The sequence below is a fragment of the Mastomys coucha genome, unplaced genomic scaffold (genome assembly GCF_008632895.1).
Source record: "Mastomys coucha isolate ucsf_1 unplaced genomic scaffold, UCSF_Mcou_1 pScaffold22, whole genome shotgun sequence".
NCBI lineage: Eukaryota > Metazoa > Chordata > Mammalia > Rodentia > Muridae > Mastomys > Mastomys coucha.
This window is the reverse complement of record NW_022196905.1, coordinates 168,663,369-168,688,368: the sequence shown is the minus strand read 5'-3', so window position 1 is coordinate 168,688,368 and position 25,000 is coordinate 168,663,369. Positions and strand designations below refer to the sequence as shown.

General features: G+C 47.0%; 1 protein-coding gene across 2 annotated transcripts in view; it reads left to right on the top strand.

Annotated features, from left to right (window-relative positions):
• Window positions 1-8,611: 8,611 nt before the first annotated feature.
• Rab11fip1 (RAB11 family interacting protein 1) overlaps window positions 8,612-25,000 on the top strand; it is a 33,009-nt gene continuing 16,620 nt past the window's right edge. For both annotated transcript variants that reach the window (XM_031339446.1, XM_031339445.1), the window contains exon 1: window positions 8,612-9,063. In XM_031339446.1, coding sequence (XP_031195306.1) covers window positions 8,684-9,063 — 380 coding nt within the window. In that variant the 5' untranslated portion in view covers window positions 8,612-8,683. The remainder of the gene's footprint in view (window positions 9,064-25,000) is intronic.

The following is a 25,000-nucleotide window of genomic DNA, read 5'->3' as shown; positions in this document are numbered from 1 at the left end:
GCTCCCCGCTTCCCAGATGACCCTACCTTGTATCAAGTTGACAAAAAAACTAGCCAGCAGAGTGGGTAAAGATACTTGCCACGGAGGCCTGAGAATTAGAGTTGATCCCTGATATCCATGCTGAGGAGAAAAGAGCAGATACCATAATGTTGTCATATGACCTCTATACCCTAGCTGTGGTACATGTTTGTACATGCACAATACATACACCATACATACACACATATACATGTCACACACACACACATACACACACACACAGGTACTAGACAGAACGGTGTTCTGAAACATGGTGTTGGTTGAAGAGCTCATGGGCGAAAGCTGAGACTGAAGTCCACAGCACCAGATGGCCTGTATATTTATGCATTAAAAAAATGATTCTTGGCAGGGCACCTTTAATCCCAGCACTCAGGAGGCAGAGGCAGGTGGATCTCTGAGTTTGAGGCTAGCCTGGTCTACAGAACGAATCCTAGGATAGCTAGGGCTATACAGAGAAACAGTCCTGAAACAAAATGAAGCGAAATGACAAAAAGTGATTCCTGGCTCCATAACATTGTATGGCAGGGAAGTGTTTGTGCTTCTGTGGAAACCCTCATCATCTGCAGCACTCTCTGGGGTGTCCAGTTTAGAGTCAATAGCAGCTATAGACAGACACGAACAATGCAACATTCATGAAAACCAATTGTCTAGCTGTGACACTGCCCCTGCTCCACCATGGAAAAACCAGTTCTGCTTCTGTCTGCCATTCGTTAAAATATCCCTGACTTATAAATGTGTCTGTCTTCAAAGGCTCACCTCTGAACAGGTCATAGCATCTTACCAGTTTCTCTTAGTAATAACTTAAATAAAAATGTTAATGATCATTTTTTATCTGTCTCATCTTTATCCTTTTTTAATTTAATTTTTTAATTAGCTCAGAGGACGGCATGCTTCCCGAGAGCATTAAACTCTGCCTCCTGAGCGTGCTTCTCCCTCATCCAAGGTACATGTGTTCTATTACCCTCCTTACTCACGTCCCTGAGGCCCCTCCTCCACCTCTCATGAGCTCCGCACACACTCACCCCACATAAATATACATGCATTAAAATTAGGAGCTAGAGTCTGATGTTTTTCTTTTAGTCTTAAGTTTACTTATTATCTGTGTGTATATATGGAAGAGTCAGCTCCCTCCTGCCACCACGTGGGGCTTGGGGCTTGAACTCAGATCCTTAGGCTTGGAGGTGAGTGCCTTTGCCATGGAGCCCTCTGGCAAGCTTTCTTCCTTTCTTTCTCTCTCTCTCTCTCTTTTTTTTTTTTTTTCGAGACAGGGTTTCTCTGTGTAGTCCTGGCTGTCCTGGAACTCACTCTGTAGACCAGGCTGGCCTCAAACTCAGAAATCCGCCTGCCTCTGCTTCCCAAGTGCTGGGATTAAAGGCGTTCACCACCACTGCCACTGCCCGGCTAGGGTGTTCTTTCTTATGGTGCTGGAGATCTTGCCCAAGGCTCTGCTGCTGAGGCACACTCCCAGCCTCAGGACTTCATTTCTAAGAATTAACTATTAGCAATACACAAAAATTAATTCCAGGGCTAGACTGCAGCTCAGGTGGCAGAGTGTTTGCTTAGCATGCAGAAAGCCCTGGATTCAATCTTAGGATCATCAGTCAGACTTGGTGGGATCACAAGCCTGTGATCCCAGCACTGCAGAGGCAGAGGCAGGAGCTCTGAACGTCAGGTCATCCTCAGCTGCATAGAGATTTTACAGCCAAGGACTAGTGAGAAAGTTGAGTACACAGAGATGCTTGCTGCCAAGTCTGACAACCCAAGTTTGATATCTAGGACCCACATGACTCAAGGAGAGAACTGACTCCTGCATTTTGTCCTTTGACCTCCTCGTGCATACCTCCGCATGCACATGTTCACATACATGTACATATACATTAATGTAATTTTACAAACTGAAGAAAAAAAAGAAGAGAATTTGAGGGAGAAAGCATCCAGGTCGCTTGCTAATCTAAATGGGAAAAGGAAAGCTAGGAAAACATCCCACAACCCACTGACCACATGAGAAAAGACTGATAAATCAAATTTCATTAAATTTAGGAGCTGCCTTTCAGCAAGCAATGCCACTGAGTGTAAAGGGGGCAGGTCAAAGGTCAGAGAAGATGTGTGTGTGTGTGTGTGTGTGTGTGTGTGTGTGTGTGTGTGTGTGCTAAGTTGGCTTGGACCCCCTTCCATTGTTGAGGTTGGCCTTGAACTTATTATGTAGTACAGGTTGTCTCAAACTCTTCATCCTCCTGCCTCAGCTTCCTGTCAGCTAAGATAGAAAAATATTACGAAGAAGACAGAGGTGGGAGAAAGTATATAAAGACGTGCTGGAGTGCATCACAAAGACCCTGCCCATGTGGCAGAAAGTGAAAAAGATCATTAGATATTGGGGAATTAAAAATTTAAACTACTGCTCAGCCCCAAGTAGGGAAATGCTTCTTAAAACGACAGCAACAGCTGGGCAGTGGTGGCACACACTTTTAATCCCAACACTTGGGAGGCAAAGGCAGACAGATTTTTGAGTTCAAGGCCAGTCTGGTCTACAGAGTGAGTTCAGGACAGCCAGAGCTACACAGAGAAACCCTGTCTCAAAAACAAACAAACAAACAAACAAAACAAAACAAAGCAAAAAAACAAACCAGCAACAGTAAAGGTGAACACGACTGTGCAAAACTGGGTCTTTCAAACATTGGGAGGAGTATGAATTGGTTTGCCTCTTTGGGAAACTGTTTGGTAATAGCTTTTAGTGACAAACATATACTTAGCCCATGACCTAGCAATTCCATTCCTGGGTGTGAGTATTCATCTGTGTATATGCACCAAAACAGTCATAGGAGGAGATGTAGTAATTGTATTCCCAAGATCCTTTGGCTGCTAGAAAAATATACTCTAAGCTTGATAACTTAAAAATATCGAAATTTATTCTCTTCCCAGTGTTCTGAAGGTTAGAATCCTAAAGTTAGGGTATCACTAATGCTGAGCTCACTCCAGGGACTGCGCAAGATTTTATTCCTTGTCTCTTTCAGCTTCCAGTTTCTTAGTACGTATGTTGGAGGTTGTGTCACATCACTGGAACTAAGATTTAACATGTAAACTCTAGGGGATGTTGTGTGACTGGCGAGCCATGTCTAAACCCCAGAGTACCAAAGAAAGGACTCTGCCCAACACAGCTTTGTGAACCAATGAGTTGGTTGCTGTCACTTATAGGAGCATGCCCAGGGGTCACTTAGTGAAGTAGGAGTGATTCAAAAGCAACAAGGTCACAAAAAGCCCTCTCTCTCAGGACAGCTATATCCCAGGAGCTCCACATGGGACTACCCTCTCCCCAGAAACTACTTACTGCTTGAATAACCTTGGCAAAGGGCCTTGTGGATTTTGTAGCTCTCTGAGCTTCTTGAGCAAAACTCCCGCTTTCCTGATATACCACAAATGGCTCTAGAAAAATCAAGGGAGGCTTGTAGCTAGAAGTAAAGAATATTTTCACATCTGCAGTTCAACATTCTACTTCTGATATATACCTCTTCTTTACTTTTGTAATAAAAGCAAATAAGTAAACCTTGAATTTTGAAAGTGTTTGTTCAGGGCAGTGCTATAGCAGTTGTAGAGGTTTAATGGCTAGATGCTAAGGGGTTGAGCCATTTATTTTTTAAAGATTTATTTATTTTATTTATCTGAGTACACTGTCACTGTCTTCAGACACACCAGAAGAGGGCATCAGATTCCATTACAGATGGTTGTGAGCCACCATGTGGTTGCTGGAAATTGAACTCACAACCTCTGGAAAAGTAATCAGTGCTTTTAACTGGTGAGCCATCTCTCCAGCCCCTGGTTTGAGTAATTCATGTCTCTTCTACTTAGCTCTCTTCTACTCACAAGGAATTGGAAGACCTAGAGAGCTAGCAATGATGATCCAGAGGTGAGGTGCCTATTTCCTGTGTACAAGAGAAGAAAAGTGTTCAATCAAAGTGCCAAGGAACAAACTAGAAAATAGGAGACCCAGGAGGTCTTTGTACAGAAAGAGTGGAAGTGGGGGCACCTCTGTTCGATGGCCATGGAGTTATAGAGGAATCTCGAGCTTTCTCAGGGAGCTCTTGACAACACCTTCATGCTATCGATGATGCAGGCTTGTTCAACAGAGGCATCAAGGATGCAGAAAAGATCGATGGACATTATCCCCATCCATTTCTGCCAGTTTTTAAATTTCAAAACTTTAGGGGCACAGCTGTGTATTTCTTCTTCTTGGCAATCAATACTATGCACTGAATCCAGGGCTTCATGACAAGGCTCTACTCCTTCTTCTTCTTCTTCTTCTTCTTCTTCTTCTTCTTCTTCTTCTTCTTCTTCTTCTTCTTCTTCTTCTTCTCCTCCTCCTCCTCCTCCTCCTCCTCCTCCTCCTCCTCCTCCTCCTTCTCCTCCTCCTCCTTCTCCTTCTGCTGCTGTGGCATCCCTTCCCCCTCAGGGACCAACCACACAGTGGTATAGTACAGAATGGAGTTTATTCAAGACATGGAGAGGAAAGTTAAGAGGGTAGTAGAGGCAGAGAAAGGGAGAGAGAGAGAGAGAGAGAGAGAGAGAGAGAGAGAGAGAGAGAGGCAGAGACAGAGACAGAGACAGAGACAGAGGCAGAGAGACAGAGACAGAGACAGAGACAGAGACAGAGACAGAGACAGAGGGGGGTGGGGGGTAGAGGCTAGCCATGAGCACATGAAGAGAGGAGGAAAAGGAATAGAGAAAGCAGGAACAGGAAGGCAAGAGCAAGAGAGAACAAGAGAAGGGCTCTACTTCTAAGACACACAGGACAATGATGGTGGAGACCTGTGCTTCCTCCTATGAGTCAGCCAAGAAACTCTTTTTCATTCCCTGTCATAGTTTGCTTTCAGTTGCTGTGATGAATACCATGTGCAAAAGCAACTGCGTCTGTGTATCCCTGGTCAGCTCATAGTCAATCACCAAGGGAAGTCAGGCCAGGAACTCAAGACAGGATCTCAGAGGCAGGAACTGAAGTAGAGGCCATAGAAGGATACTGCTGACTGTCTTGCTCAGCCTGCTTTTTAATACAACCTAGGACCACCAGCCCAGGGATGGCACCACCCACAGCGGGCTGGGCCTTCTCACGTCAGTCATTAACCAAGAAGATCCTTTGGGGACAGCCTATAGGCCAATCTGATGGAGGCTTTTTTTTTTCTCAGTTGGAGTGTCTGTCTTCCCAAATATATCTAGGTTGACACCAACCAACCCGCATGCTCCTCAAACCTTCACACAGAAGGCAGTCACGGCCCATCTAGTGGGCAGGTGCCAAGACAGCTGGACACAAGAGGCTAGACAGCTATTTACCAAGAGCTGGTTGAATGAATCACTGGACGAGGACATTTGTCACCACCACACCCTGGAATCTGCAGCAAAGGCAGCCATCATTACCAGACTCTTCCAGCCCCTCCTCTGTACTGCCTGCCGCAACATCCATCTAAAATTCCCAGTGATCAGTTTTGAGTTAACCCTTCCTGGGGCAGTGGTTGGCGATTAGGGCGGCAGTGACAAGGGTCCCTTTGCAGGTCTGGCTCTTCTCCCCTCCCCCAGCACGGATGAATGAGGAAGCTGCTGGCTGGCCACCACAGATTTGCATTCCTGGTGGACAGGAGCTGCCTGCCCAGCCTGGCCGCTGCCTGTGGAGAGGCCCGGGAGCCTTCCTGCTCCCAGCTGCGCTTTGCTGCCTTTGGAGGAGGACGGCTGCCCTGCCTGTCCAGTCTAACCTGCCCAGCACCTTGTCTGTGTGCTCAGGGTTGACTGAAACTCTCTTCCTCTTTCAGTTGGACCCAGGAGTGGGCGGGGCAGGGTGGGAGGAAGAGCAGTTCTCACTCCGCCCTGACCACGGGAGGTATTTACAAACATTCTCAATGACCCTTTATGGTTACAGACCTGCCTCTGGGATAGCCAGCTGCCTGGGAGTGGTGGTGCAGTTAGTTGGTGGGCGGCCTGAGCCTTCCCGACTTGTAGCCCTTGCCACTGTGCCCGTGTATCCCTAGTCAGGTTACAGTATTGTCAAAAGGGGAGCAGACAGACTCCCACTCAGTCTTGAACACAGTGTGCCTAGGCCCCAAGAAAGAGGAAGCAGCCATCTCGTAGGTCCACATCTGGCTGGAAAACACCTTGTCCCCTCTTTATTGACCTGTCTGATCGCCCGCTCACTACCACCATCGCCACTAAGCCCAGCCCCAGGCATCTCAGCTGAACCCAGCTGGGAGTCAAAAAAAAAAAAAAAGACCCTGGTGCGTGCTGGTGATGAGGTGGCACTGCCCTCCTCCACCCTGCCATCTCTCTTAGTCGGAGTCTCTGACAGAAACTCAAACACATGAGGTCACAAATGCTCATGAGTTCTTTCTCGCTCTACCTCCCTCTCTTTACCTCTTCCAGGAATGAAGAGATGCTGTCTCCTGCTCATCCCTAGAGACTAGCTAGCTAGGGTTCGATCCTTGCTTGCTTCTTGTGAAGGTAGCACAGAGTGTGAGTGTGGGAGCTGAGCAACATGACCCATGTCTGTAATCCCAGCCCTCAGAAGACAGAGACAGAACAATGAGAAATCTGAGATCAGCTTGTTCTGTGTGTGTGTGTGTGTACATATAGTAAAAATACATATTTAAAATTTTTCAAATTTTATGTGTATGGGTGTTTTGCTTATACGTATGACTGTGTAACATACATGCCTGGTGTCTGCAGAGGCTAGAAGAGGCTGTCAGATCCTCTAGAACTATAGATAGTTGAGCCACCACGTGTGTGCTGGGAATAGAACCTGGGTCATCTGGAAGAGCAACAAGTGTTCTTACCTGCTAAGCTATCTCTCCAACCCCAATATATACATACATACATATATTAAATATAACACACACACACACACACACACATATTTAACGTAAGTGTGGAGGAAATCAGAGCTGTAAACTTATAGAGCCAATTTGGACCCCAGATGTAGATTTCATCTAGTCGGGGCCACTGGACCAGCAGGACAGCCGACTGAGTATAGGCAGCAAGGATGGGTAAAGTGAAGGCAGATGGGAAAGAGGGCAGACAGTCCCCAGGGGGAAATGAAGGCAAACGGCTGTCGATGCTCTTCACCAGCACAGACGCTGTCTGGCAACTGGGCTCAGTTTAAGGATGCCGCTGCTCACAACCTTCCAGGGGCTAGCTAGCTCAGTCTAACACTGAGGTATAAACTCCAAATCCTGGTGTTGATAATCTGCATGACCCAGGCACCTTGGCAGTCCTATTTTCTCTACCCCACTGCCAAGACTGAGAAGCAGGGGAGTTAAATACGTCACTAGCCTTTCAGGCAGCTATGTCAAGTCTTTCGGGAAATCTGTGAGAAGCAGGGAGGAGTACCTAGGTAGATAAGGGGCAGCTGGGGCCTCGAGGGAGAGAAACTCTCTAAGCTCCAGGCTTGTTTACCCAGAAGTCAAGGAAAACAAAGGGGTGGGACCCAAAAAGGAATGCCTTCAAGTCTCTTAAGTGAGAAGTGAATGCAGCTGGCGGTAATTCAACCCTGCAGGGGTTCCAGAAGTCAGGAAAGCTGTTGGCTGGTCGATGGGAGGGAGCCCAGTGGAGGGAAGGGAAGGCTGGAAACCTTGGGCGACCTAGGCAGGTATCCACCCAGGCCTGGGATCTTGAGAATGTTGTAGTGCAGGAGGTGTAGTAAATTCTAGCATGGGAGCCAGGGCATCAGGGTTCTATTCCCAGCTTTAATGTAGGAACTCTGATGTGTCACATCTTTCCTGAACCTCAAGGCTTTCAAAGTTACATTTCCACTCTGAATACTTGACACAGGAGATGTCAGCCTTTGAAGGATGACCCGAAACACACAGCGAAGTCACCAATCTACTAGACACTGACTGGGGACAAGAAAGCCAAGCGGGAGGCCAGAGATGGAGCCTAGAGCAGAGGCAGGAGGCTTACGTACGAAGAAAGGGGGAACCGAGGGGTTTGGTTTGGCAACCCCGTTTCCAGTTCCTCCTTCTTGCTCTTCCTAACCTAGCCTTACCTTATGTGGTAAGGGCAGGGTAGCACAGGCTGGTCCCTAATCTACCCTCCCATTCCCTCTAGCAGTCTCTCACAACATCCCTGGCGCCCCGCCTTCCTCCAGAGCAGTACCCAGGGAACCAGAGCAGGAGAAGCATCCTTGGAGTCATCTGGCTTAACCCGAGCATAGCTGACCCATTCGGAGTCCTCCCCATGGGCAAGCAACTGTGCTGAAAACTTAAATGCATTACTTTCTTTATAGCAATCCAAGGAGTCACTGTCACTTCGTTTTACACAAGAAGAAACAGAGGCAAATTACTTTGCAGATTACTATCTACACAAGACCACACATCTGCTGCTTGGCGGGGCAGGCTTGCCCCCGCTCCCTCGTACTGCACTCAGGCAGCTGGGGACCACTTAGTGCATCCTCACTTCTCTGATCCAAAAATCTTCAGGCGGCGCCAGCCCACGTGACCTTTAGGTCCCCTCCTTCTCCGAGAGGCCCGCCCCACGGGCAGGTGGCGCGCGGGCGCGGGGGGCGTGGCGGGGGCGTGGCCGGAAGCCTTAAAGCGGCCCGCGAGCTGGGTGGGCGGTCCAGACCGAGGACAGCGACTACCTTCTGGCCTCCCAGCCGGGTACGGCGTCCGCCACCATGTCCCTGGTAGCCTCTGCGGGCCGGGGCCCGGGGACCATGTGGTCCCCTACACACGTGCAGGTGACGGTGCTACAGGCGCGGGGTCTGCGGGCCAAGGGTCCCGGGGGCACGAGCGACGCGTACGCGGTGATCCAGGTGGGCAAGGAGAAGTACGCCACGTCCGTGTCGGAGCGCAGCCTGGGCGCGCCCGTGTGGCGCGAGGAAGCCACCTTCGAGCTGCCGCCGCTGCTGTCCTCCGGGGCCGCGCCCGCCGCCGCCGCCGCCACCCTGCAGCTCACTGTCCTGCACCGCGCGCTGCTCGGTCTCGATAAGTTCCTGGGCCGCGCCGAGGTGGACCTGCGAGAGCTGCACCGGGACCAGGGCCGCAGGAAGAAGCAGTGAGTGGCCGCGGGGCGCGGGGAGTCGAGGGGGAGGAAGGACGCTCGGGCAGCGCACCTTGGGGGGTGGTGCGAGCGTGGCAGCCACCGCGCGATGGGAGGGAGGCCTTTGGCTCCCCCTCGCCCGCAGTCTCACCTAACCCAGTTTCTCTTCGGTCTGCCAAGTTCCACCTCTCCCGGTTATGGGGGCTTTTGGGAGATGGGAGAGCTTTTGAATCCTCAGGGTGCCCTTAGACCGCACAGCACTCTAAGCCCTAGATGGAAGTTTTGATGAACTGAAACAATATGCAGGTTGGAGAGTTCGTACTAGGTGGGGTATCCGCTTTCTCTTACGTGGACACTCCCCTGCGTATTTTGTTGAGTTTGAGGTTTTGAGCTGAGAACCTCTGGGCCAGGGAGGGTAACTGATTGGACTGAAAGCACAATATCCCGGAGCTGGACGATCGCTGGGAGGGTGGATAGAAGAGAGGTGAGGACAAGAATGGGGAAAAACGCCAGCCTGGTGATTGCTGATTCTTATGCCCACCTGATTCTACCTCTCAGAATGAACTCTAGAATAGTTTGTTTGTCTGGGGTCCGAATTAGTGGTAGGTGATCGTTCCGAGATCTGTCACGGGCTCAGTAGAAGTCAGCATTGTTGCTCTTTGGAGTTTGGTAAATTCTGTCTGGTTCTAATTCCTAGTACAGTGGCTACTCGCTAGCCTACCTGTGGCTCCTCAACTGAGGGTTCTGTCAGGACATCCTAATTCTGCAGAGAAAGTTGGGCAAAACCCAGTTCACTTTAAAGTCTTACAGATTAATTTGATTTTGTTTGTTTGTTTTGTTTTTTTATTTTTTTTTGTTTTTATTGTTCACTGGTGTTTGCAAAGGACACTTTAACCAATGGAACCTTTCATTATGTTTCTCTCGTGTACCAGAGCTTGGATTAGCCTAACTGGTTAGTTTTCTTGACCAAAACGCTACAAGTGGAGAAACATACCCGTGTGCCCCTTTCTCATATACTTCAGATATTCTGGGCGTTTTAACTTTTCCTTGGGATGGGGCAGGATCCAGAGGAGCTGAATTTTCCAGGCTAGGGTGGGATCAGTTTCAGCAAGCATATTTATAACTGAAATGCCTGATTTCGTTTTTGTGGCCACAGATGAATAGGAATTTCTGACCGCATGTTTTAAAAGGAAAGCCGTGACGCTAGCTGGGGTATCTTGAAGCATCCGCTTACCAGCCATACTGTAACTGCAGCAGGGAAGCCAAAGTTATCCATCCAGGGGCTTGGGTTGTTGACGATTGGCTCTTCATCTGGCCCCATTCCAACATGGATGTTCATGTCTCCATTTAACAGGGTTTTTTTCTTTTAAGATTTATTTACTTTTTATTTATTTATTTATTTATTTATTTATTTATTTATTATATGTGAGTACACTGTAGCTGTCTTCAGACACCTCAGAAATGGCGTCAGATCTCATTACAGATGGTTGTGAGCCACCATGTGGTTGCTGGGATGTGAACTCCCGACCTTCAGAAGAGCAGTCTTAACCACTGAGCCATCTCTCCAGCCCTATTTAACTGTTCCTTATATGACTATTTCATCCCCCTTGCAAGATAGATTGCACCCCCATGCTGGAGATGGGGATTCCCCAGTCCTAGGTCTGATGTTCACTTGCTCCTGACTCATAGCTGGGTTGCTCTGGCTCCAAACACCCCAGTTTCCCTATTTATAGATGGAGCATGCTGCTACTTAACGCTTGGTGTTTGTAAAGAGTTGCTGCTTCCTGGATTAATGAAGCCAGTGTGAAGGTTCAAAAGGTCCTGCGCTGCTGCGTGAGGGATGGAAACCTCCTTACGCTCTCTGTATCCCTTTTCCTCATTTTCTCTAAGGTAACCCTAACCCTGCATGGTCACTCCTGTTTCTGTCACATGATCTGGTTACCACTTAGTCACAATGTTGACTGGCAGGGAAGTTGTGCTTATTTAGTGGGGTTTTTGTAACTGACATAGGATGTCTTTGCTTTTCAAAAAGTAGGTGAAATCGCAAAGTTTCCGTCTACTAGGTAGGGAGCTAGGGGCTTTCCCAGCTGCTGAGGGAAGCCATTTAAACTGAGCCGGTGGATGCCCTTGGATAACTCCAAGGTGCCCCAGGAGCTGAGAGGTAAAGAACACAACATAGCCCGGGAACTGGAAGTTTTAGCAGAAAGAAACAGGTTTGGCTAGAAAATCGATTTGAACTAGTTACTAATGGTTTGATTCCACCTTACATGCTAAAAATCAGAAACAAAGCCAAAGCTTGGTAGGCTGTGTTTGTGTGTGTGTGTGTGTGTCTAACAAAACAGTTATTGAACAGAGGGTGATTTTTCTTATGGTTTCAGACACTTAAATTTGAGGTCCATTATCACATTAAGAGCCAGATTCTTTTTTTTTTTCTCTTTTTAAAGATTTATTTATTTTATGTGAATGAGTACACTGTAGCTGTACAGATGGTTGTGAGCCTTTCGTGTGATTGTTGGGAATTGAATTTTTAGGACCTCTGCTTGCTCTGGTCAACCCTGACCGCTCCGGCCCAAAGATTTATTTTATTATTATAAATAAGTACACTGCAGCTGTCTTCAGACGCTCCAGAAGAGGGTGTCAGATCTTATTATGGGTGGTTGTGAGCCACCATGTGGTTGCTGGGATTTGAACTCAGGACCTTCGGAGGAGCAGTTGGTGCTCTTACCTGCTGAGCCATCTCGCCAGCCCCAAGAGCCAGCTTCTTAATTGTTCTCTTGATAAGCCCTGTATAGCAGATTTATTCGAAGACAAGGAAACATGCTCTTTATCATGGTTCTGAAGTTGCTGACCTCAAATTTAGTGTAATGACACACTTTGAAAGTACCAAGCAGCCTAATATATAGGACAGCCTACTATAAGGGCAGGATCCATTTAATAGCATGGAATATGTGGCCTTCAGTTAGGAAAAATAGACAGGAATAAATATTACTCTTTTGTATCTGTTAAGAACCTGAGGCTCCAGTGGGTGTTGGCTGAATAGTAGTCAGTTAGGTATCGAGAAAACGGCTGACATGAATCAGAAGTGTTTCAGATAAGCAGCATGCAGGACCCTCAGCCCAGCTTGCTAGTCTCACGCATGTAGTGACTGGTTTAAAACAAAAGCAGACAAACCTTCTTAAGATGCTAAGAGCAACAAAACTGAAGAAATAATCTCTTAGAGGTACTTTAAAATACTTATTCAGCCTGGGGAGCTGGAGGCTCATTATGCAAGTAAACACCATAAAACTTAGTATTGCAGCAATCGTCAGGATTTTAAGACAGGGAGGGAAAGGTGGAGGGTCCATTTCTTCTATCTGTTGAAACTCAAATGCCTGCCTCTGCAAGCTTTGGGCTATTGCACAGGTTAGATATTTTGAAAATCTTTAAAAAATAGTAAGATGCTGAAATAAGTTCCCAGTGGGAAAAACTGGGTTATTAAAAATAAGCATTGAGTACTTGTTTTCCTGAGAGGCATAGAAAAAATGGCTTACCTGACAACAGAGGTCATTAAGTCTCAAAGTAAGCATCTGGAGGTGCCTTTAGGCTTCTTAGGCACATTCAGATTATTTTATAGCAGGGTGGAAAATTCAAGCAATACTGTTACTAGTTTCCTCTCTCTCTCTCTCTCTCTCTCTCTTTCTCTCTCTCTCTCTCAACATCTCTCTCAGCATTTCTCTCTCTCAGTAGGCAGGATGGGCTCCTCCTGCCCCAGTGTAGAAAACTGAGCTCCAGGCTTTGGCAGATCCTGTGATAAACAACCCTCCCTCATGTTGGCTGTGGAATGAAATGAACACAGACGAGAGCACATCAAAGTTGTCGCCAGGTGATGGTATGACTAGTGATTTCACTTGTCAGACATTCAGTTAGCACAGAGGAAATTCTGGCTCCGCCCCCTTCTCGTCTCTAAAGGACAGCCATTTCTCAAGACAGGGTTTCTCGGTGTAGCCCTGGCTGTCCTGGAACTCACTCTGTAGACCAGGCTGGCCTCAAACTCAGAAATCCTCCTGCCTCTGCCTCCCAAGTGCTGGGATTAAAGGTGTGCGCCACCACTGCCCAGCTACACCCATTCTTTTAATAAATACTTTTCCCCCCCTCTGGTACTAGGAATTGAACTCAGGGCCTGATGTATGCCAAGTGAGCTCTCTGAACCTCTGAACTCTATTCTCAAGCCTCCAAAATACTTCTGCGTGAGTGTGAGTGTGTATGTGTCATTGGCATTAGATGATTTCCTCAAGACTGCTCTCTACCACGTGTATTAGGTGACGTCTCTTTCACTTGAGCAGAGAGTGTCTAGCTAGCCAGCTTGTTTGGGGCCCCCCTGTGCCTGTAGCAGACTGCTGCTGGACCGCCACACCTGCTGGATATTTGATCCTCAAGGTAGGGAGGCAAGGGTTTTGCCCACTAAGCCATCTCTCCATCTTCCCCCACCTTATTATTTGAGATAGGGTTTCTGGATGAACCTGGATCTCATTAATGTGCCTAAGCTAGCTACCCAATGAGCTACAAGGTCCTACCTCTCTTTACTTGCCCCAATGCTGGGGTTACAGTCACCGCCTTCTGTGTGCCTGGCTTTTGCGTTGTGCTAGGATCCAAACGTGGGCCCCTATGTTTCCATGACAGGCACTTTGTATATTTTACCAGTTAGGCCAAAAATATTCTTTGGGATTGCTGTGTGCCAGATGCCAGAGAGGCGATATGCGTGCTTCAGGAAGTCCAGAGCCTTGTTGGGAAGTAGATCTTAAGCAAAAGAACACAAGAAAAAAAAATGTACTGTGCTAAATCGTGGAGAGGGAAAGAACAAGCTATCAAAATCAAAAGGTCAGCACTGGGGAGATAACCGGCAGCTAAGACCATTGGCTGCTCTTTCAGAGGACCAGGGTTTGATTCCTGGCTAACAGCTGTCAGGAACTACTGCTCTAAGCTTCCCAGCACCCTCTTCTGGCCCCTAAGGACACTGCATGCACATGGTGAGCAGGCATATGTGCAACAGGAAAAAACACACACATAAAGTCAACATAAAAAATATATCTGAGAAAAGAGATTCATAAAATAAAAATGATCAGGGGCTGAAGAGATGGCTCAGCAGTTAGGAGCGTTGTATGTATGTGAGTCTGAGTCCTGGGTTCGATTCCCAGAACCCACCCGGCAGCTCACGGCTGTCTGTAACTCACATTCCAGAGGATTTGCTGCCCTCTGTCCTCTGAGGCTACTGGATGGAGATAGAGCACTTGCATCTGTGCAGACAAAACACCCATATGCATAAAATAAATAAATCTAAAAGGTTTTTTTTTTTTTAAATGGCCAGTAAGAATGTGAAGAAGGCGATTGGAAAGGAGGGCATGTAAGAGTTTGAGGCAGAAAGATCACTTGAGCCTGAGAATTGAAAGCTAGCCAAGGCTGTACAGCAAGAGCCTATTTTGTAAAGTAGTAGTTGATAAGCCTTTGTTTTATGCTTATGGTGTTGGGGATTAAACCCAGGGTGTGTGCATGCTGGGAATGTACTGAACTACTACTGAGCTGCAGCCCCAGCTATGAATATTAATGGCCTCTGAGACATTTCTAAAGAATGAAGAGGAATCCAAAGGGCAGCTGTGCAAAGGCCCTGAGGTAGAAGTAGGGTAAGGGCTAAACAGAAAGGAATTTGGAGGCCACCGAACATTAAAAGGATCGGTCCGTGATCCAGTTTGTCCAAGTTCTTGAGTGAAAAGGGATTTGAACTTGGCCTAGTCTGGAATCCTGCAGACCAGATGGGAGGCTGTTGTAATAATTGAGACGGGGGTGCAGTGGTTCCGTCCAATATGGTGATGGCTGTGGAAGTGGCAAGTAGTGAGTCCTTTCAGAAATATGTTATAGATTGAATCATTCTGCCTTGGGACAGATTGGATGTGATGGGGAAGGTGGGGGGCTGTGCAGGGAGGAGGGGGAAGGAGGCAATAAGATTAAACAGGTAAACTCCGAGCTGTGTGTGGAAAGCGAACCAGGAAACAGCTCTGCTTTCTCACTCCAACAGTCACCCTGATACCAGGGTGAGGTCACCATGACAAAGACGGCTCTGGGCAGTGCCACTTGTGAGCTGAGTCTTCTGTTGAAGGCAGTGACTCCATTGAAAGTGCCATTAAAAGCAGGGCGTGGATGCCTGTGTCTACAAATGCCGACTGCTTTAGTGCGGGCCAAGTGCTTGCTTGGTAATTGTGTGGCTGGTGTGTGACCTCCGTGGAGTGTTCTGGCAACGTTGATGATGACACAGTTTCAAGGAATACGGGAAAAGAAAACCTGATATAACAGAACAGTGGGGAGAACACCCCTGTGCAAAAAATAACACTCCAGTATGCGAATGGTCTGTTGCACATCTGGGACAGCGAGAGGTGGAGAGCCATCTTCCTGAATTCCCTTCTACCCCAAGGCCTTTACAGTGTTTTAATAGCTGCCGTCTGAGGAAGACTTTTATAAGCAGTACCTGATCGACCATTTGAATTGTAGCTATTAACCATGAAATGCAATAATTATATTATAAGCAGTACGCGTACTTGTTAAAATGCTGCTAACTCCCAACCTGTAGCTGCTTAGCTATTCATTGAAACACTCTGCCATAGGAAAGGTCGCTTCGTCCTCTCTCCTCGGAGGACAGCTAGTGCTGGCTTAAGCTTAAGCTCCAGGAGTGAGAGGGAACTCAAGACTGAGGTGGAGGAGAGCGTGGCTAAGAAGAAACCATTTGATCTTTACATCTTACAGCAATTCCCAGCGTTGCCTTTGGCTCTGGATCTAGGGCAGGCCTCTAAACCTTCAGAGCCTTTGAATAACACCCAAGCCATGTATTGATTGAAAAGTGGGTCTTCAGCCAGGTGTGGTGGCGCATGCCTTTAATCCCAGCACTTGGGAGGCAGAGGCAGGCTGATCTCTGAGTTCAAGGCCAGCCTGGTCTACAGAGTGAGTCCAGGACAGCCAGAGCTATACAGAGAAACCCTGTCTCAGAAAAAAAAAAAAAAAAAAGAGCCAGACAAAATTAAAGAGACAAAAAAAAACAGAACAAAACAAAAAAAACAAAAAACAAAACAAAACAAAAAAACAAAAAAAAAAGAAATAAAAAAAAAGAAAGAAAGAAAAGTGGGTCTTCCTCCCCACAAGGTGCCCCACTTAGACAGAGTTCATGCCCCAAGAGGCCATGCCTGAGATGCCTGCTTTCACCTGACCACTTCTGTCTTGTTTATTGTGTGATCTGGGACTTGGTCATTGTTGAGAGGCATTGAGTGGCTTACCGAGTGAATAGCTGACATTCCTGCATGGTAATGGTAGTATGCATTCAAAGTTTTCATTTGTTTGGCTAGTTGGTTGGTTGGTGTGAAACAGTAGCCCAGTCGGGCTTCAGACCCTTCATCCCACAGCTTCTGCCCCCTGAGGTCTAGAATTTCAGGCGTGCACCTCCACACCTGGTCAGGAGAACCTCTTTTCACAAAAGGAGGAAGAGTGTTGATAACCTGGTACAGAAAAACCAAGGCTCTGAGTATCCAGGGCTGTCCCCAGGGGACATGAGGAATGTGCCCTGGAAAGAAGGAAGGCAGCTGTAATTATCTTCCGTGAATGCCGGCCTTTGAGCTAGCTACCCAAAGGGAAGGCCTTAACAAGCCACACCAGAGCCATCCTAGAGATGTGGCTGCCACACGCTTCATTTTTCTGTGCCCTTCTGTGATCAAGGGCACAGCTAAGCACCAGCAAAAGTAGATCCTCCAGAAAGTCCAGCCTAAAAAGGCTTTTTTTTTTTGTTTGTTTGTTTTTTTGTTTTTCGAGACAGGGTTTCTCTGTGTAGCCCTGGCTGTCCTGGAGCTCACTCTGTAGACCAGGCTGGCCTCGAACTCAGAAATCCACCTGTCTCTGCCTCCCAAGTGCTGGGATTAAAGGCGTGCGCCACCACGCCCGGCTTTAAAAAGGCTTCTTGTTATCACCAAGAATGGTGTCCGATCTGAAGAGCAGTGGCGGCCGTGACCTCTTAGGGCATGGTTCTCTCACAGAGAGTGAATGTGAACTGCAGGTCATCAAAATAGAACCTTTCATTTTTACTGACCATTTGTTATTAAGATATGATTTAACATAACATTCTTTTTTTTTAATTAGGTATTTCCTTTATTTACATTTCAAATGTTATCCCCTTTCCTCCTTTCCCCTCTGAAAACCCCCTATCCCCTCCCCTCTCCCCCTTCTCACTAACCCATCCACTCCTGCTTCCCTGTCCCGGCATTCCCCTACACTGGGGCTTCCAGCCTTCACAGGACCAAGGGCCTCTCCTCTCATTGATGTCCACAAGGCCATCCTCTGCTACATATGCGGCTGGAGCCATGGGTCCCTCCATGTGTCCTCTTTGGTTGGTGGTTTTTAACATGAAGTTCTCTGGGTGTGTTTTCTTCCTGCCTTGAACTTACAGCGATAAAAGATAAGCCACATATTCTCTGCTCCCTTGCCAGGAGCTCGTAGAGGGAGCATATCCATCTGTTACAGGGTGAGGAGCCGGACTGAACGTTCTTTGATGTTGGTCACCAAAGTTTGTTTTCTCTGGCCACGGCATGGAGTGCCAGACTGTGTACTTTCTTCTCCCATCCCTGAGCGCTGTTTTCATGAGGATCTGTCACTGTCGCGATAAATTCCTTTGGCAGGCCAGGCATGATACATTGGTGTCAGTTATATCTGATCTCAGGTCTCATTATAGAATAGTACCACTTATGGCTTTCTGAAAGATGATCAACTTTATAAGGAGACAGTTGTACGAAATGAGTTAAGTTTTCTAATTTGTAGAAAGCCTTTCAGATGGGAGCTTGAGTTTTTGTTGTCTGCTTAGAAATCACGCGATCATATGCTGCCGCTGACTGCACTGCCCAGCTATATTGCTGATTGCAGGAGCTGTAGGTTCCCCCTTTTACCCACTGGTGTGAAAGCCACAAAGGCCTTGGAGATGGATGGCCTTTACATCCCTAACGAGTTCCAGAACATAAACTTTGATCATGGGATTTTTAAATTCTTCTATTAAAGAAAAAAGAAGAAAAAAGAAAAAAACACCATCTAGAAATGATATAAGAAAACTAAACTGAAATTATGTAGTACTAATTGTGTAGGTGAAGGTGATTGTTTTCCTATACAAATTCAAGTCCCTTGATATTTACTTTAGATGGGCATGTTTGAGTATTTGGTAACTAACATAGAGCTATTTATCTTCATGTCGGGAACCTGCTGACTTTGGTCGGCTGTAGCATTCTCAGGTGTCATGTAACCATCAGACTTGGTGGTGTGAAGATTATAACTGTTAGCTTACAGGCGATTCCACTAGGCTCTCCTGGGGACCTAGCAGCAGCTTACAACATCACCTGCTGCCTGGCAGGGGCTTCAGGTATGTGCAGCGGATAAAAGGACCTCCACCCTAGGGTACTCGCCCTCTCTGTCTCTGTCTCTGTCTCTTTCTGTCTGTCTGTCTCTCTGTCCCCCACCCCATGTGTTCCTAGCTGGTTTCTCCCCCCATCCTTTCTGTCCTCTATGCCCTATCCTCTTCTCTGCCCTCATGGCTCTGCTCCTGTCTGTCTGTCTGTCTGTCTGTCTACACATCTACTTGTCTGTCTCTACTCCTTCTCTGGGTGCTCATTCCCCTCCCTTCTCCCAATAAGCCCCCTTTAATGACTGATCTGTTGCATGGTGTAATTTCTCAGAGGAACACCTTGGCATGGGCTTGCCAGGTACCCTCTCACCTCATTATAGTTCCTAACTATGAGGCATGTGCCCTGTGCTACAAATAAAGTTGCTTGTGCGTTTTGATTCAGCTGAGTAATAATTACAGCTGCAATTCACAGCAGGCTGAGTTCTAGACACTTACTTAGACCATCTAAACTTCATGAAATCCTTCTGCAGCAGGTGCCCTCAGCTTTCTTTCAGAAGGGGAGCTGGGACCAGAGGAGAGTTAGACAAAGGTGCACAAGGTCTCTCAGCTCAAAACTGCTAACTGCACAGGGGGAAAGCCCCAGAGGAAATGTATGAAACAGTAGTTGTTGGGCTAGCGTGGTTTGAGTCCACTTTTGAAGCATACTTGATTTTTCTTTTTCTTGTACCACGTCTTTCTTTTGGTATGTGTGTGAGGGGGTGGTTTTGCTTTTGTTTTTGTTTATTTCTGAGATGGGATCTTGCTGTTTAGCTCAGTCTGGCCTAAAACTCTCAAATCCTCCTGCCTCAAGTCTAAGTGCTGGGATTCCAAGTGAAGCTCCACCATGTCCTGGTGTCTTAATTACTGAAGGCTAGACAATATGAGACAGTACTAGAAACATTCTTTTACATTTCTTTCTCCCCCACCCTCTGTGTGTGTGTAGAGGTGTATGTGTGTGTGTGTGTGTGTGTGTGTGTGTGTGTGTGTGTGTGTCACTACACATGTAAAGTTCAGAGGACAACTTGAGTCAGCTTGGTTCTTCTACCACATGAATCCCAGGCACCTAACTCTGGTCATCAGGGTTGGCCACAACGACTAATCTGCTAACCACCTCGGCAGCCTCCATGTCGTTCTTCACCTGCCTTTCCTGTGTCTTTTTTCGTTTTTTCCATGTCACTTACCAGCTCTTAGGACCAAGTTTGGTGTCTCCTAATAAATAGCCTTTTCAGTGCTTCTAAAGTGTTTTAGAGATGAGACTTAACACAGCAGCGGGAGCCGTCTGTCCACTGCTCTCGGAATAGACCAGTCCTGCCAGCAGCAGAAGGAAGGACTCGGGTGGAAGGTTAGCCAATGGGTAATTCTATAATCAAAGCTCGGCCCTGATTGCCACCTACCCACCTCATTCCACAGTAAAACTGGCTCAACTGCATAGCTGCTGTAGAGGACATGCTGCCAGCATGTTAGAGGCCGTAAACATCTCTGTCCCTGCTACTCCGCACTGCTGCCACACTCTCCAGGGCAGACGTTCTTTTAGAACCTCAGTGGCCCACAGTATGGCATTCTGCCTTATGTATAATCTCTGGGAAGACAGCTCCTGAGCTGCTCCATGAAATGTCCCTGTCTAGGAAAAGATTGACTGTGTTCTGCTTTCAAACACCCTGGAGGGGTGTTCTGTTCCTGCGCCTTCCTCCCAGAGGAGCCATAGTCGGCTAGGCTGACGCTGGGTTTCTATGGGGATGACGCCGATGTGTGCCGCAGCCTGTAATTGAGATTTAGCCCTAAGAGAGAAGTGGGTAGCTGTGCTGACCCTGAAGTCTAAGCTAGACCCTGAGAGCCTGAAATGAACACTGACACATCTATAGAGTGGTGAAGCTGTGGTCTTCTTGACCTTCCCGTTTCTGGACTTTTTGGTGTTCAAAGTAGATGCTATGTTTATTAGTTTTCCCGAGAGAGGTGGCTGTGTATTCCCCTGGGTCTTAAGTTATAGAGTCTTCATGGTGAAGTCTGTACTTTAGTGGGAGTGTCCTTTTATGTGGAATATTTTTACCTTCTTCACAGTGAGGAAGTTTCCAGCAGTTGTCTCAGTGTTTAAAGTTAGAAATTAGCAGCAGGACTAGCCTCCAGGCTCTTACTTACTGAGTAAAGGCAAAACCCTTCAGTACCCAGGAGCCACTCCAAACCAGCCCTTACAAGACGTGCTCACCACGGCATGGTTGCTCACACATGCTCATACAGTATGTATGCGCGCACACACAAATAAATACGTAGACAAACAAACAAATAAATGTGATTTTCGGATGTGTTTACTTTAGAAAAAGAAAGCAGGCAGCTGCTGTCCCGTTGCAACTAATGCTTTGTGATGTTTGGTGCCCAGGCTCCTCCCTGACAGGAGGCAAGCCATGGCCCCCTTCATCACTCTTAACTACAGTGCAAAGAGGATAAATATGTTTGCATGGATCTTGAAGACTATGATTTCTCTCTCTGTGGCTGCCTCGTGGAATGTGAAAAGCATGTTTGCTCCAGCCACAGAATGATTGTTTCTGAGGCGTTCCCGTTCCTCATAGCCCTTTACCCAGCAGCACGAGCTTTACATCTGTAAGGGATGATCGGGAGATCTGGTTTTCCTCATCTGTGGAGAAAGATCCTGCCCTCCTCCACATTCCCCAATTCATCCTCGCTTCTTCCTCCTCCCTGTCCCCAAACAAGGAGAGGGTCTGTCTCACTATGTACCCAAGGCCAGTCTCCATGATCCTCCTGTTTCCCTCTCCCAAGTACTAGGATTATGTGACGACTGATCTCCTTAAGGCACCATCGAAAATATGTAGGAGACATAAACAAGGTTTTATGTATTTTTAGATGTTAACATTATCTTGGAATCCTCACCCCCATCCCCCACCCCCTACCCCAAAGGATCCCTGCAGAAATGCCACAAGGTAGGTAGGTGGTTCGGATAATGTGTAATTTTTACTTATAGCAATAAGACTGTCACTTGGGAGAGAATACAAAACAGGGCGTTGCTTCTAGGAGAATATGGGAAAGGGAGGACAGAAGTAAAGGGACCGAGTTTCTTGTTCTCTGCCATACTGTGTGATTGGGGATTTATCCTATTATTTAAAAATAGTATATATTCATTTTTATTAATTATTAATATATTAATACACGCAATATTACATATTAATATTTAATATACATTAGAATATCCTATTGTTTTAAAATATTATAGAAGGGCTAGACATATAGCCCAGGGCTGGAGCTCTTGCCTCATATACATAAGACCTTATTAGGTCTGATTCATACACCACATACCCACACGGGTTTACACACCAAACCCCAAAATGCTTCTGTGAATCTCCCATCACTTTCTACAGGTTCAGAGATCCTTTTAATTTCAAAGAACTAGATTTCAATTATAATAGGAACATATAAATTTTAATTTTCTAAATATAATTATAAATTATCAAGCATACAACAAATGATATACTTTGAGGAGGGATCATTTGACTTTTTAATTTTTTGATAGGTGGAGGACTTTTTTCATATCATGGGCTTAAAGCTAAACTTGCTACTTGAGATTGTGGCTGTCTTACTGTACTCTGCCCTTTGGACAGAAAAAATGAGCCCAACCCTGATCCCACGATAAAGGCTGTGTCCTGGGCCTATGTGAAAGGTAATGCCGGAACACATACATTGCTACTTTATGCTTTGTGGCCATGCTGGGCCAGATTATTTATTAACTGCTTCTCTAGGGGACAGGAATTAAGTGAATTGGGGAAAAAAAAAAAAAAAACCTTCACTGAAAATGGAGTTGATTGTAATGTTGAAGCCCACAGCCATAATCCGATTTGGGATTCCAGAGGGCAAGTCATTCAAGAACTTTGTTAATGGAGTTTTTAGGCTCAAAGCCTGGGCCCCTGGCAGATCAAAGGCATGCCCACTAAAGAGACAAGTCATAGTGAAAAACAGGCAAGGGGGTGCGTTCAACATGGCCACAGTGGGAAGAGGTCCGAGTCTGATTTGGGGGTGGGTTTAAGTTCAGGGCAAATGGCATGCATCACTAAGCAATTCTGTCCTAGTGAGGCCCCCTGCCCCATCATCCAACAGCACTGCCTAGCTCCTGTGTACCTTGTAAGGTAGTCATAAGGTAAGTTGCTAGAACTGTGAAATCTCTTTCTCAGAGACAGTTTCCTCTTCTAGTTGGCTTCCTTCCTCAGTGTGAGACTCCTGAGGAGATTTTAATATTTGGGACACAGGTGTGTCTCTTCAGAATATCCTGTCTGATTACCAGAACATAGCCCACAAGATCAACTAAGCAGGGCTCACAGGCGCTCATGGAGACTGTGGCAATCACAGAGGCAGCGTGGGTCTGAGCTAAGCCCTCTGCATGTGCGTTTTGACAGTAAAGCTTGCCTTTGTTGTAAGACCCCTAACATCGAGGGTGGGGCTGCCTCTGACTCTTGCCTGCACGTGAGATCTTTTCCCTCCTACTGGGTTGCCTCATCCAGCCTTGATAGGAGGCCATGTGCCTGGTCTTATTGCAACTTGATATGCCCTGTTCAGTTGATATCCCTGGGAGGAGTGGAGGAGGACTGGGAGGAGTAGAGGTGGAAAAACTACATTCAGAACACTCTAGGTGGTATTTGCCAGGGAGCTTGCTACCTCTGATTGCACGTCCTCTATTCACGCCCCTAAAGGAGCCCCGCTGGCAGAATTCAGGTCTGCTTAGCAAGCAGCAAGAACAGTCGAGGTTTTTGCTCCACATGTGCTGCTGCAGGTTTCCAAAGCCAGTCCTGCTCCAGTGTATGAGCCGCGCAGTGGGCTATCGTTGGTGGGGAGCATTCCGGAGCCGGCTCTGAGTTTGCTTAAAATAAGCACTTTGGTCCAGGAAACCTTTCGAAAGGCAAGCCTTGTCCCAGGGTGGCATTACTGTGTTGCAGGCATGAATGTGTTTGCATGCCTGACTGACAGAAAGCCTCTTGGAGAAGCCCCCGTTCCAGTCCCTTCTTTCTGACTCCTGCAGCCCCTGCTGTGGTCCTCTGAGTTTCTCCTTTTCAGGTTTCTACAAGTGACTGTTACAAAAGCCCAAACACCTTTCATCACCAAGGCAACTGTGACTATCAGGGAAGAAAAACACAAATAATCTTCTCAACCTCTTGACAAATATGCAAAGTATTCCAGGCAGGGCCAGGCCCTGGAAAGATAGAGAGGGGCTCCCGGGGCAGAACTGATATGATAAAAGGCCCGCATCTTCCCAGCCTCGGCTGGTCCTCCCTCACCACTCCTTCACATCTGTGTCTCTAAAACCTTGAAAGATCTCTTTGCCAGTCGGGGCTGGCATTTCACATGACTTTGCTGGTCCTGGCTGCATCTCTCCATGCACTTCAGGTTTTTCTTCCTGTCAGTTCTCTGTGCTGGACCTTCCTTTGCTGTCATCTTACAGGTTATGGCGGGTATGCTGGCGCTTCCCTCTCTCCTTTGATTTTGGGATATTTAAATTGAAAGTGTATGTGCTGGGCTTTTGCTCTTAGAGCACTTGCCTACCACCCACAAGGCCTTGCAGGTCATCCCTAGTACCCCACCATCATGCACACACATGTGCACTCACTCCTGTGCCCCTGTACACCCAAAGAGGAGTGGAAAGCGTCTCAAACTCTGCCCAGAAAGAACTTGGAGATGAAGCAGGAGAACGAGCTTAAAGCAAGCCTCTTGGTCAAGGAGAATGGAGAGGGACTCAGAGAATGCAGAGTCCTTGCCATGGTCTGCAGGAACTTTGGGATCATAGCAGTTTCTAAGCTCCCTCTCCTGTACTGTGAACACAGTTCCCACTGCGTGCCATCCTGTGAGGCGCAAAGGCGAGAGATGCAGGGCATGCGGTGAGGGCGAGTGCTGCTGGAGGGTTAGGGTTCTACTTCCCTGTGTGCAGTCAGACAGCGGGAGGAGGGGGCGGGGTTGGCCTCTGCTGAGTCAGAAGGTGAGAGGGGAAGTTGTGCTCATTTGCACAAAACCATCATTTCCTTAAAGTCCAGGCCCTAAGCTTTTAAGTAGGTCACTGAAGAAGAAAAATGTTCTCCATTTGTGAAGTGGCCTGTGGGTGGCTCTCTGGAGGCCAGGTATTGGGAGCTGTTGTCCCTTAATGGCCTGCAGTGAAGTGGCCTCCCAGTTTACTAGAGATCAGGTTTCCAGAAGGAAAAAGGAGTGCCAAGGAGAACCCCCATTCAGAAGTTTGCAGTCAGGATGTGTCTGGTACCCTGTCATTTGCCATATCTTGAAGTAAAATGTTTGAATGATATTCCAATATTCTTTTTTGATAGCTAAGTCAGACGTGAATGCTTTCTGGTCTGGCTTTCATTACTTCAAATTGTAATAAAATACAATTATATAATTATATAATATAAAATTATATAATATAGAATATAATAAAAATTATATAATAATGGCCTTTATTGAAAGAAAATATGGGCAGTGGTGGCGCATGCCTATAATCCCAGCACTTGGGAGGCAGAGGCAGGTGGATTTCTGAGT